Here is a 14619-nt window from a genome sequence, read left to right on the forward strand (position 1 = left end):
AAAAAAAAAAAAAAAAAAAAAAAACAATGAAGGCATAGATTGTGAAATGAAGGAGAGAGCCCAAGAGCCAGCAGAGAAAAGGAGGAAGAGACAGTTAAATCCCTGTGTCACACATGCCAAAGTGACTCTGTGATCTAACTGGCAGATACTATATGCAGCGGTGGTGTGGCCCGATGAGGCCCTCTTGAACTGAACACTATTTGAAGGGAAGCTTGGGCAAGATTCTCTCATGTGTGACTTTCAGTGTAAACAAATCCCCTGTGATTTAACCCTCATCAGTAAGATATAACATCGTTTACAAAGATGATGATTTGAAGTAGTTCTGTGACAATGGCCATTCTGTAATTTTTTTTATAAAAATGGCCACGATTTCCTCCATAGACACATACCTAGACTCTTGAGAAAGATGTTATGGTTCAAACCTAAAGCAGGCTAACATTAACATCCATCTGGATTCAGGTGAGTCTCCACTTTTTTTGAGGTGATTTTAAGTTTTCAAAGGTATTTTACGAAATCGTTTTATTCTTCTCGAAATAATTGAACCAGGAGGTCATAAACTTGAAAACCCTACCCCATTTATCAATTTAGGATAATTCCACAACCACGTTAACAAACGACAAGACAATGCCTCCAGGCTCCATTGGCCCACTGGCCCGCTGCGTGGCTAGGAGAAAGCCCGGGCACAGGTAAGAGAGAAGCTGTGTACAAAGAGTATAATGCACCAGTACCTGCAAGGTCCACTCACTGGTTTCAGAACCAATATCTGTCCCTTAATAGAAACAGCAACACACAACGCTTGCTGATTTCTAGCTAAGAAAGTGTTATTTATTTCCAGTGAATCAAAGCCAATCTGATTCACACAGCAGAAGTGTATCCAAAGAGTTCTATTTCTAAATACCGTGTCATCAGGTTGGTTCTACTCAGAAAGTTAAGAAAGTTAAAAAAAAAAATCAAAGACTACACCTTATCATTAAATATCAAAGGGGAAAGACCTACAATGTAAAGCTATTCTGATAGGAAACAGTAATGCTATATTAAGATATTGGGTAATATAGGAAGAAAACCACTGCTGGGCGACACCAGTCTCAAATCCAAAGACACTACCAAAGCGTTGCTCTATGTGCTCAGTATTCCTAATTGTTAACAATAAACACAAAGAGAAGTACCTCATGTTTACATAGTGTCTTCTGTCGGAGATGCTGGAAGCGTTTCACAATTCCATACAAGGGCGCAGTTAAGAGAATTATGCAAGCAGGCACCATCTGAGCCTTCTGCAGTTTCTCCCGGTGAGCCAGTGCTCTGACTACTAGCCTGCTCCCAGAGCAGTTCAGTGGGGCCAAAGCCAGGACAGAGGAAGTGAGAGAGGGGAAGGATGCAGGGAGGATTAGTGGCAGGTGGGCTCAAGCTGACTGCAGAGGTGACATCACTCCCTGGGAGCTCTGGCTAGAACAACTTTGGGCCAAAAAGAAATTAATATTCCTCTGTTCTATTGATAGCGCAGGAAGTTTTCAAAGGAAAATTATTGAAGGGACTTCATAACTAGCACATCACCTTCCACAAGGAAGGAAAGAAATAATAAATATTCTAGAGTCTGGGAATTTCTTGCTTTCCACATGCAAATTATGAAAATGGAGGGTTATTCCCTTTCCCAGGCTTATGAGAGTCCTATAGACTAGACACCTATTCTACAGACAATAGACATAGTTGTATTTTCCAAACACCAAAGTAAAAATGAATATGATTTTTTTTAAAAAGCTTATTTTTTCATTTAAGATTTAAGTCGATTTTAAAGAAACAAATTACTTTAAAATGTAATGAATTTTTCTTTGTTGAAAAATAAGGTTATATAAAGACAAGCTATTCTCCAGCAAAAACCCAGTTTACAAGGAGACACTCGTAAATCCAAGAACAAAATAATATGACATCAGAGGTTGGCTGCTCCTTTAGGGACCATTTTCTGTTCTGGGTTGACCTTGTTTTCTGGCAACGCAGGGGCAAAATTCAGTCGGGTCAATGCCCATTCCTAGGTCCTGTCTGTATTGAACATTTAAGGCAGCTCTTCCTAAAGTTTTCTACTTGTATAAAGTTCATGGTAATTTATTCACAGATAGTAGAAATAATTGCATAAATGCTGGCTTGTGCAGTTGTCCCTCAATACCTTGAAGAGATTGAGTCCACGCATGCTCAAACTTTTTACAAAATGGTGTAGCATGTACATGTAACCCACTCGATCCTTCTGCACAGCTTAAATCACCTCTAGATTATTTATTATATTTCATACAATTCAAATGATGTGCAAACAGTTGTTATACGGAATTGGGCGAGGAATAATGACAGGAACTCTACGTGTGTTTAGTACAGATGCCTGATGCTGTTTTTAGTATCATCGACTCTTGGCTAGTTGAATTTGTGGATGTGGAATGCAAGGATGCAGACAGCTGACTGTATTTGTTTTTGCAGAGGACTTGTTCATTCACTCAGTAAAGATGAAAAGAGAATGGAAGATGGACAAAAGAAGGCTGTTCATTCTCTTTTCACTGCAAAATGCTTTCAGCCCTGTGGTTCCCTGCCCTGGTTACTCCATGGAATAGTACAGTAGGGATTTCCACATCCTATTTCAAACGTCCACTCAGTCAGAAACTGAGATTTAAGACAGACTGAGAAACATTTTTAAATAATCTTTTTGCTTTTCCTCCATGTTGCCAGATTGAGAACTTCTGGCTTAGTCGTCTGGAACTAGGAGAGGCAAAGGCGTTTACAACTTTATTTTTCTAAGGACACCAGCCAATAATTCAAAATCAATCAAATATCGTTCGTATGGGCTGGGGAAACAATTCAAGATTGAGGTCCCGAGTCTGTGTGTCCCAAGCCCACGTGAGGCAGATGTGATAGCATGTGACTGTAATACCATCACTGCTCCAGCGAGGTGGAAGGTGGAGTCTGCAGTAGCCCGGGGGTCAGCTGGCCTGGTGTCCGCTGCAGTGACCAAAGGCTCATCTCAACTGATGAGGATGAAAACCCAAGGTAGCGGTCTGATCTCACTTTAGGGTCATGGTACACAGGTACCCATGCTCTGACAGTATAGCACACTCAAAAAAAAAAAAAAAAAAACCTTCCTAAAGTAATTGATCCTACATTCTGAACTTCAGAGCATAAGAAGCCTCTCTGGGACTGGAGAGATGGCTCAAAGGTTAACACCACTGACTGTTTTTCCAGGGTTCTTGAGTTCAATTCCCAGTAACCACATGGTGGCTCATAACTACCTATAATAAGATCTGGTGCTCTCTTCTGGGTGCAAGAAGAACACTGTATATATAATAAATAAATAAATCTTCAAAAAACAACAACAAAAACCCAACAACAACAACAACAAAAAAGTCTCTCTTATGAGTAAATTCCCCAAGAATGAACTGTGACAGATCCTACAGTCCAGTAACATCCAGGAAGGAGGGTAGAGTTCAAGTTCAGGTGCCAATGACTATTTCCAAATCATACGCATGACCAGGAGTCTGTTTAAGTTTACTTTAAACAATGCGAATTCATATGCAAGAGTGGCCAACATTTGTTAAAGGAAGAAGTCTTTATCATGATAGGTCTTTTGGTTAAAAGATTTACATAAGTTGTCCTCTTCTTGACTGTATTTTTGAAGAGGGAAACTGAAATTTAACTTGCTGAGTTTCTGTAAATTCCAATGGCAAATTTCTAATGGTATACCCAAAATATCCTAAGTACAGTGACAAAGATCATTGTACCACACATGTAAGCCTTCAACTCTTCATAAGCAGGTGTTTCTACGTCACCCTAAAAAGATGCCAGATAAAATAAAGGACATCCAGTTACATTTGATTTCAAATAAATAGCTCAGATTTTAGTATAAGCATGATCTAAGAATTGCCGGAGGAATAGATTAAAGATATTCTCGATTTACCTGACTTTCAAGCATGATGGATTTTCTGGTAATTAAATTTGCTACTTCTTCCAATTCTACTAGCTTTAAAAAAATGGTATCAAGTGTACATGCACTTGGATGCCCACAGAAGCTGGAGGAGGCCCGGCACTAGCTGTTGTTAGCTGCACTCTGTGGGTGCTGTGAGCTGGAGTCCAGTCCTTTGCAGGCCACATATCTTCCTTTCTAAAAGTACTATCTCATTTCCAGGCTCTTGAGGGTTCCCCAATATCTACCATCAGTTTATACTGGAATTTCTCTGTAGTGGGATAGCATAATTTCTCTGGATAGAACTCTTTAAAAAAGGGGGAGGAAATAGTATCAAGAATTAAATTCGCAGGGCAGTGGTGGTGCATACCTTTAATCCAGCACTTGGGAGACAAGAGTCAGGAAGATCTCTGTGAGTTTGAGGCCAGCCTGCTCTACAAGAGCTAGTTCCAAGATAGGTTCCAAAGTACAGAGAAAGCCTGTCTTGAAAAACAAAACAAAACAAAACAAAAAAAAAAAAGAATTAAAGTCCACCTCTGTAATTTTCAAATGCCTCCACTCAGACCACGGCACAGAAGAAGGTGCTCAGGCTGCATTGGTATGTGGCGCTCCTGCTCAGGTTTCAACTGATGCAGCAAGGTGTTAAACCTGTGATACTAAGTCCTGCACGCTGAGGGGTGGACCTTCTAGAGCTTTCCTCAAACACCCTGAGCAGCCCTTTCCTTCCTGTTCCTAAAAGCCTGTGTTGGCTTGGGATAGACTCACAGATTAGCCAACAGATGAGCCAAGCTTTCAAACCTGCAATCACTTACTTGACCTTTATTTACACAGTTAACAAGTATTCTGTGTATAAAAACAGGTAAATCTCAACAGAGGACTTCTGTAATCAAAATCACTAGGGGAAAAAAAAAAAAAGACCTATCTGGAATCCAGCTGGTTTAATCCCCACATCCCATGATCTAATTCCACTTCCTTTAGCCAGGGAGCTGACTTTGAAATGTAAGAAAGAGGCCCTGGAAGGGCCAGTTCCTCCTAACCCTGACTGTGACCTGGCAAATGTGCTGTGGTCCGGGTATTAACACCTCAGAGGAATGTGAGCCAGGCCCGGCTGCCTTCCCCCCCTCCGTCCCCTCCCCCCAAGGAAAGGCAGGGAGGAAGCAGCAGGTACTTTGGCAAGATAATAACGAGAAATAAACGCACTTTACGTGCAGCAATATTTGCTTATTGTAGAAAAGCTAGGCCATCAGAGCTTTCGTTGTCATCCAGGAGTAGGTCATGGCCCACGCCTCAGCTCAGAGCTCAGCGTGTGTAGACAAGCACAGCCACAGTGCCACAATGTGGACACCAAAGCATGAGGAGACAAAGGGTCCACCTTCAAAGGGAAGGACGGCTTGAGTTTTATGGTTACCATCTGGGTAATGGAGAGAATTTAAGAAAAGGGAGGAAGTGGGGCCTTCCCTTTAAAGACTGTGTTTGATTTTGCACCCTCGTGACTACTGTACTTGTTATAGTCTAAAATACACAGACGACATGCAGAAACACAGATCTCCAAAGAGAGGAAGTTGGGAAGTTATTTTTAATATAGTCAAAAATAGACAAAGATAGAAGAAAAAAACATATATAGCAGACTTCCACACTTTCTCCTAAATCAAGCTTTGCTCTTGAAGAAGGAATAGAGAAAAGTAGGAGAATTCTCAACCTTTCCAAACCCAGCCTGGTTTATGGGGAATGTAAGAGCTTGGGTATAGGGGGCGTATAGCCTCCCCACCTTGTCATCAAGGTAAGCAGTCTCCTCCCCTTTCTTAATAAGATGCAAAAAAAAAAAAAAAAGATGACGGGCTTTTGGTTTATTGCCTTACTAAATAAACATCCCTTCTGAGTTCCTGTTGAAGCTAGGGACTCATATTTGTTCAGGGTTTATCCATGTTTATAGTGGCTGTGTGTGTGATATGGTTACTATCCCAGAATAGCAACAGTCAGGGACTCTCAAGAGTCACCGTCAAACAAACTGACCATGGTTCCTTAAGAGGAGTGAAAGGTAGACCAGGAAGCAACAACAAAAGTTCAGTAAATGTACAATAAAATATATTATCCATATTTTATCATATATGTAGAATTACATGTATATGTGACATTTTATGTAGTGACATATAATTGCCGTGTCTAATATGTACAATATTAAGTAAGTAAAATAAAATAATATATTATCCATATTTTATCATATATGTAGAATTACATGTATATGTGACATTTTATGTAGTGACATATAATTGCCATGTCTAATATGTACAATATTAAGTAAGTAAAATAAAATAGTCCCCAAACCAGGTAAAATGATTAAAATGAAAGACCAGTCTCGAGGGCCAAGAAAACACTGTCAGTAATTTCATATCAAGATCCGAATTCTTTTATGATATTAAGCAGTTTTTTTGTGCTTCTAGGCCTCCCTTGTCTGCAACAAGCTAGTGCAGGGGGGCTAGAGAGATGACTCTGTAGTTAAGAGCACTGACTTCTGCTCCAGAAGACCAGGGTTCAATACCCAATAACCACACAACGGCTCACAACCATCAATATAAAACTCCAGTTCCAGGGGGATTCTGATGCCTTCTCTTGATTCCATGGGGACTGCACACACCGTGCACAGACATATATTCAGGCAGAATATGCTATACATGAAATAAAAGTAAATAAAATCTCAAGAAAGAAAATAGAACAGAAGTAGATCAGAATGAGAGGACGTGCTGGGAGCATCTGAATCAGAGCTTGCCCACTCGGGATATCTTTGGGTTTTACTTTCCTCGTTCCCCACTTCATGTCTGAGCAAAGTGACAGGTGTGTGGAAAGGGAACACAATCCAGAAGGGCAAAGGCCACTTCCTCCTTCTGTCTTACACTCTGGCTCGCCTGGCACTGTGAGCACAGGCCTCTGGCATGCGCACCTGAGCAGCCGATCCCAGCTGTCCTGACACTTGGCTACAAGCAGCTCTTCAGCAGGTGTTTGGCTCAGTTGCCTTTTGTCATGCCCAGCCTGGACTGGCTGTTAGCAGGGGAGTCCAAGGACAATATTCCCAGAGTACACTGGGCAGCGCTTTGGAGGCTACTACAAGCTGGATAAACAGTGGTAACAGTGCTTCTCCTGTCTAGTTGGTTGGAGAGGGAAATAAATATCTAATAATCCCCCCAAATGCAAATAATAAAGTAGGATGATAAAAGGAATAAAAGAACAATAGCAGGAGGGACTAGAGACTATGGGGAAACCTTTCTGGAAAGCTAACAGTAAAGCTGTATCCTTGAAGACAGAAACAGTGCGGACTGTGACGAGAGATCCAGGTGGGGAAAGCTGAGAATGGCCTGGGTGGGGAGGGGGTGAGGCAGAGAGAGGGTGGAGCTCAGAACAGTGAGGAAGCCCTGGTGAAACTGGTGTCAAGTGGGGACGAGGGTGACAGTCCACAGGAAAATTTAGGTGTGTATAACACTCCCCATGCTACAGATTTTAAAGAATTCTGTGATCTGATTTCCATTTAAAAAACAAAGAACTAGCATGATTAGCATGGCTGACAGATGTGAAGGGAATGGGCTAAGGAAGGGAAGGGAAGGAAAGGGGCTGAAGAGGTAAAAGACAAAGGGCAACAACTTTGATGACTTCAAAGAGAATGTTGCCAGGGAGACATAAAGTCTCTGGTAATTGAGAAACACTGTGGTCATGAGTTATGGTGAAGGGGAGCGTTAAAGTCAGGATCCAGGTTCCTGCTGGAGCCGTCAAACAGGTAGATGTGAAAGCTTAGATTCAGAAAGCTGGAGGATGTGTGTAGAAGGGCCACAGAGGTGGCTCACAAGGAGTAGGGGATCAAGAGTAACATGGTGGAGGTGTGCAGTCGAAAGTCGCTCCTGTGGGGAGTGTCAGGTAGGCTATACAAGTTCAGAAAAGAGGTATGGGCATGGGTACATGTCAGTCACTGGCATTCCAGGCTGTTTGAAGCCGTGGCCCTCTAAGAAATACCAGGATAAAGAAACTGAGTTCAGAACACAGGTAGATACCAGAGAGATGAGAGTAAGAGAAGGGAGGCTGAGGAAATATCTCACTCAATACAGTGTTTGCCATGAAAACGGAAGGATTCCCAAACCCACATTTAAAAATGTCTGTATGTGGTGGCACACTGGGAAGGCAGGGACAGGTGATCTCTGGGGCTCTCTGGCCAGCCAACTTAGCTTAATTGATGACTTACAAGCCAGTGAGAGACCCTGCCTCAAAGAAACAAGGTGGGAACCAGGGCAATGCCTCAGCAGGCAAGAACATTAACTTCCTGTATAACCCGATGACCAGTTTTGTTCCCGATAATCCACATGGCAACTCCTATAAGCTGTTTTCTGACCTCCACACACGTGCCATAGAGTGTTCACAAACAGAATAATATTTTTAAAGAACACGGCAGACGGGGCCTGAAGAACAACACCCAAGGTTGACTTGTGCCCTCCACAGGAGCCTGTACACATGTGCACTGCCCCTCCCCCACAAACATAATGCAAGAGAAAGAATACCAGAAGAAGATGAGCTACAGGGCAAAGTTGGAGAAGGCTGGGGGGCGGGGAGAAGCTAAGAGAAAAAAATTGTCCACAAGAGTCTGAAAGGCCCACAGTGGGCTGGGAAGAGCTGAAGTCCATGGGAGTCTGAAAAGGAGAAATTCGATGGCGTGGTGGAGACTAAGCCAACTGGAATGGGAAGGATGCTGAACAGGCAAATAAAGAGGAGACACAGTGTCTGCCAGTAAAATTGTCTGAGAACTTTGGGATGCGGAGCGAGGGTATCTATTTTAACTGATGCTTTTCTAAGATAATAACAGCAGTATGCTACCCGTACAGGTGTGGTAAACTGGCAAGTTTTGTGCAGAAAAGCTGAAGACTTGAGAGGCAGCAGGGGTCGGCTGAACACAGAGGTCAGGAATTCCTGCGTCAGAAAATGCTGTTCGGCTGTGGCTGTTTAGAATGTGTAGTGACACCCATCTGGCAGTCTTTGTTTCCAGTCCCCTGCCCCCCAGTCCTCCTTGGGAGCCCCTTCCCCATTTTTCACATCATGTGGTGAGAGACAATAACTCCACCTGCCAAGGCCCACTAATCCCCTAACAGCTGCAGGATCTGCTCCAGGCCCTGAACTTCCTTCTTGAATAGCTTGGCAGGAGGGATGGTGGGATGAAGCGGCCTTCTGGGTTTGTTTCTGCCAATGCTGTGGGATTTTCACCTCTACCTTAGGTCTCAAACACAGCCCAGCTTTCCCTGGGAAGTCAGACCCAGCATTAGCCCAACTAGCTTCACTTTTGTGAGTCTGATGCCAATGACAGAGGAAGACATGTGATGTGGAGACCGAGCTATAGGCTATGCACAGATAAAGTCACACTGGTGGGAGAGGCAGAGTGTCCACAGGGGACACAATGCCCTATTCTCAGGCCCCACGAGGTTTCCATCAAACTGCAGTATGATTAATTACTACAATCAATTTAATTGATACCTTTGAATACCAAAACAAGATATTTGATACCACCAACACAAGTTTCTGGATATCTCAATACAAAGGCTGGGAATGAGAAGACAAGCCATTAACTGAGACTGCCCATACACCTTTAGTGTGTGTATGTGTGTTGGGGGGGGGAGCACTCACATGCCATGGCGTACATGTGGGAGTCAGAGAACATCAGCTGTTAGTCGTTTCTTTCACTTTGAGCCAGGGTCTTTCTTGTTTTGACACTGTGTTGTGGATTCCAGGCTACCTGGCCCAAGAGCTTCTTGGGGAGTCTCCTGCCTCTACTTCCCATCTTGCTAAAAGAATGCTGGCATTACAGACACATGCCTCCATGTCTGCCTTTTCCCTTGGGTTCAAAAGACCCTAACTCAGGTGGCCAAGCTTGCACAGCTAAGGCTCTCCCTTTCTGAGTCATCCGTCTCCCCAGTCCCATATATCAGGGTCATACACTTCACTCTTTGATTTGACTGTGAGTTAGAGACAAACATGCCCACTATTCAAATAGGTTCTTTTGAATTTCCAAGGCTGATCATAGAAGAAGCGTATGCAGAGTTTGAAATGAAAAGGCTGTGCAGTAATTAATTTTGACATCCAGAAAATCAGAAAATGAAGTGGAATGTGTACAGCAGCTTCCGGTTCTCATCAAGTGATTCTGAGCTCAGCCTTTGGCAATGAGATCCAATGCTCTTGTTTACAGGTCTCAAACACACAGGGGTCTTAAAAGGAAGTCACATGAGCAGTAGAACTGACTCAAATTGAAACTTTTTGTTGTTGTTGTTGCTGTTTTTCTTTGTCTAATAGAGAACTAGATAGACAGGGAAGAATGTGTCAAATCTTGTTTCTTTCTTGCTAACCCAATTTGGAATTTTAGGCTTAGTCCAGCTGTTCCTAAATCATAATGGAAGCGGAATGCATATTATCTCCACGAGGGGGAAATTCCCCACCAACAAGCTAACACTTTTAATTCTAACTTCTGCCAATTATTTTCCATGTTTTCTCTAGTGGCCATCAGCTAATGTTTAAGTTGCGGCCTGAAACACATAAATAAGACCTCAGCACGGTGTCATCTGTGGCCTGCAGATCACTTGGCAGTGTGTGGGGACCGCCCCTGAAGACAGCAGCACCTTTGTTCAAGGAACAGTGCACTTGCATTGGTGACAATGGCAAGGCCGGGAATTTGAGATGAATGGGAACCATTCATCTTATTAATGAACAGAAAAGTAAACAGAAATGAGGAGCCACTGTTTGACTATGCCCAAGCCACCCTGCAAGGGCCTCAGTGATATACATACTCGGTGCACTAAAAATAATAAACAATTAGAGCAAACAAACAAACAAACACCGGTAGACTCAGCAAAGGTTAATGGGGAAAAGGAACTGACTCATACGCAAGACCAGGCTGCCATGACATATCAGGGTTTCTCAGCATCTACTGCCTATTACCTGGCATGTCTTTGCCTTTTTTTTGTTTGTTTGCGTGTGACAATAGAGGACCTTAGAACTTTTTCTAAAGCCACATTATTCGGCCCAAATCATGCAATTCCATTTAACATTTAAATTCCAGTAGTCGGAACACCTGCCTTTCCCGTAGAAAACGCGTTCTAATATTGTCCGTTTACCTTGGTCTTTTCGCCTACGATGTTCTTCTCCAGTTCTGTGATTTTCCGGTTCAGATGATCCAGAATCTCCTTCTCCTTCATGAGCTCAGCCGTCTCAGATTTCTGCTCTCCATCCAAAAGAGCACATTCCATATCCAACTAAGGACATAAAAGAAAGCTCAGAAACATCTCACCTTCAGGAACGGCTGCCCACCGAGAGGTGCAGGTTTAACAGATTCTCAACAAGTGTTACTGACCAGTCAGACTGTGGGGTTCAGGCATGAAATCTGGGGTGCCTGCCTAAGAAAGCTGGGGCAGCCCACTATGTTTTGGCTTAAAAAGCTAGTCGCCTGAACACTTCACTTTTCTATGGACACCTCTCCTCAGTAATATTTGGCCTAATTGCCTAGGCTTTAGCTCAAGAGTAAGCTGCCTGGAATACAGCCAGCTGGTCCTTGTCCCTGGAGTCGGAGGAGTGAGCGTTATCCCAGTCCCCATAAAAGAGGCCCACATTCCTAGAGGATTCCGGGGGGGGGGTAGTACAGGAGATGACAGGTGAGGACTCCAGTCCCCTCACTGGGCACCATCTGTGAGTGCTGACTGCGCCTCTCACGCCAGGCAGGATTCCATGCTTTCTGCCACTCCATACGATGGCAATATTACGTGTGTCACTACCTTCTACTTCTACTAAATGAGCGAGCCTACCTCCTGTTCTGCAAATCTGTAGAAAGTTAGCTTCCTGTTTAATTCACATGTGAAGTGAATCCTTTAATAGTACCTACATGATACTAATGCATAGTAAGAATGCTCAGAAAATGTTAGCTGAATTTGAACTTGAACACTTCATAGATAGAGGTTAATTTAGCAACTGGCCTTGCAAACTGCAAAAGCACATATTGTAACAAATCAAAAAAGTTTGGCTAGATATAAAGTGAATTAAAGCTGGCTTAATATGTTTATGTCATCAGATTTCACAGCATACACACACACACACGCATGTGCACACACACACTCTCACACACAAAATGTGAGACAGGGCACTCTACAAATGATTCCCACTGAGTAAGTGTTTGCTCATGTTGATCTCTGTGAATTCACTTCTCAGGCTTCTTCCACAGCAAGAAGAACTATCTAAGCTGATGGGAAAAAAAGAGAAAAGGGCCAGAGTAAACGGTGAGCTCCCAGCTTATACCTCTCTGGAGGATTCATCCATTTGGTCATTTATATCTTTGATTTTCTGTTCAAGTTCCTCAAGGTTGTTCAGAATAACCATCCGGGCATCTTCCATTGCAGCCAACTCCTGAGTCCTCTGTTCCTCACCTATATCCTCTGGGGTCTGTGGTCAAGAAAAACAGACATGGGTTATCCACACTTCAGTTCTAGAATTTTCCTATTTGACTGAAAAAGCAGCTGCAAGGATTAATGTGTCCATGTTGCTCCACGTGGAATGCCTGGGAGGGCAAGCCTGAGCTACATGAAATCTCTCTCTATCAAATGAAATATATCGGTCAGAAAGCATTTTAAAGAGCACCTGGGCAGTTTCATTGACCCACGATGTATTTTCTCACAGAGACTACGCTGCTCTACGCAATTATATACCCAGACAAGAGCCAACAAACCAACTTCCATTCACAAATGTATATCCTTTTACTGCTCAAAGGACTAAGAGGCTATCCAGACCAGGAAGTGGCAGAAGGCAGAGGTGAAGTAGCTTCTCCAGTGTTATAAAGTTCAACACACACAGCAGGGAACCAGAGACGAGGCAGGGCCTTTGACACCCTCCTTCAGGCGATCTGCTTGTTGCTATGTTGCTGGCTTCCTTAGAAGCTCCACCTGTAGCAGCCACACTGCTAGGTCTTGCTATGCGGGCTGCCTCTGAATAAATATTTGTACTTATTTATTCTCTTCTAACACAAGGCGGACATCAGTTTTGACATGGTCATGCCATACAATGTCAAGCGGCATATTTGATACTTCTAGTGGATGCCCCGTGTATTGTATTAGTTCACTCTTCACTAACCTCATCTTATAGACAGTCTTCTTATGTGGTTAAGACATCAACGGAACAGAAAATAAGATACAGGTTACCACTGAGTTCATGGGATAGCCCAGGATTCAAGGAAAGCAATAAGAATGTTCAACACATGGAGGGACAGTGTATTTTTATGGTCTCATCCATTTAATAGTAAACGGGGGTAGGGGAAGAAAAAAATGCTATAGATGATGTACAAAGCCCAACATGCCCACTGCTTAAAAAGAAAACAGATTGTATCAAAACTGCCTCTTCTCCCCAGGACTTTGGATTAGCTATCTTGAGTGCCTCCTGGAGGAGATAGAAAACTTTACATAAGAACAGAGATGCCAGGGTGTTTTAATAATATTTAATTTTTACATATCTCTTGGAAGAAAGCGATTTTTGGATGAGTAAGTTGTGACCAAATAGTCCACAACTCAAAAATGCAAACAGCAGTCCAATTCAGTAAATTCTTGAGGAGTCTTCTTTAATAGTTAAAAGGACCATTCACAGGACATGGTGGCAACCCCAGGATGGGGGGAGAACTGTTGCTACTTCCTGAACAGCCTGATTCACACAGCAAGGATGAGGCCAGCCAGGGCCACATAGCAGACCAGGTCTCAGAAAACCAAACCAAACCGACCAACCATCCAACCAAGCAAACAATGGAACAATCAACCAACCAAACAACCAAGCAAACAAACAAACAACCATACAAACATCATAGTAATTATTGTATCCAGACAATCACTGCACCTAAGAGAACTTTACTGGGTTCATTTAATTTGTTCCCTAATCCTGATATAACTTTTAAAAATGTCTACCAAGTCATATTCCACAGGCAGAGACAAGCAGATCTCTGAATTTAAGATCATCAGTCTGCTCCAGTGAGTTGTAGGCCAGCTCTAACACAAAGACAGACACTACCTCACTGGGACTCCACTACAGCTTCCATGACAAGATGATATTTCTTTTAAATTTTATTTTATTTTGGGGGGAGCTTGCAAGGGAAGAGGGAGGATATGAGAAAATGGGTAGATGAAGCGAACCAGGGTGTAAGATGTGAAATCCACAGAGAAACAATAGAAATTTTTTTAAAAAAAATATAAAATCTATATCTCAGTAGGTTAGAACAAAGACACACGGGCCTTTCGAGTTTTGACGTTTAATTTTTGTATTGTCATTTTAAATTTACTATCTCACCAACAAACTAAACAACTGCTGACCTTTCCATCAAGAAGAGTGGAGTTTGTTGTCTTATATTCAGGTGCTTGGTTAGGGCTGGGAGGAATGTCTAACAGTGAAGGGTGCCCAACCTCACTGCCTAGTAAATGCAGCAGGAAAGGCCCTAAAGTATCCTGTCGGGCCAGCATTGCATCTTAGGTTTCTACTTCCAAAATGGTTTAAATATATCTGTCACCAGTGGAAGCAAAGCACTAAGAGAAGACAAAACAAGCTCACAGTCTGTACACTTTGTAGGGCAAGGAGGGAAGATAATTAACAATAGAAATGCTAAGTGTTTACATGACTCAGAGATTTTAGAAACTCTATCACAATGG

At 42.7% G+C, this 14619-nt stretch overlaps 1 protein-coding gene across 9 annotated transcripts in view; it reads right to left on the reverse strand.

Moving 5' to 3' along the window:
- Phldb2 (pleckstrin homology like domain family B member 2) overlaps positions 1-14619 on the reverse strand; it is a 222771-nt gene that overhangs the window by 41265 nt on the left and 166887 nt on the right. For all 9 annotated transcript variants that reach the window (XM_050148921.1, XM_050148925.1, XM_050148917.1 and 6 more), the window contains 2 exons: positions 12239-12382; positions 11068-11205 (listed from right to left, as the gene is read on the reverse strand). In XM_050148921.1, the coding sequence (XP_050004878.1) occupies positions 11068-11205; positions 12239-12382 (282 nt within the window). The remainder of the gene's footprint in view (positions 1-11067; positions 11206-12238; positions 12383-14619) is intronic.

Source organism: Alexandromys fortis, unplaced genomic scaffold, assembly GCF_014885135.2.
Source record: "Alexandromys fortis isolate MF-2015 unplaced genomic scaffold, M_Fortis_MF-2015_v1.1 scaffold_4, whole genome shotgun sequence".
In the NCBI taxonomy this organism is placed as follows: Eukaryota; Metazoa; Chordata; class Mammalia; order Rodentia; family Cricetidae; genus Alexandromys; species Alexandromys fortis.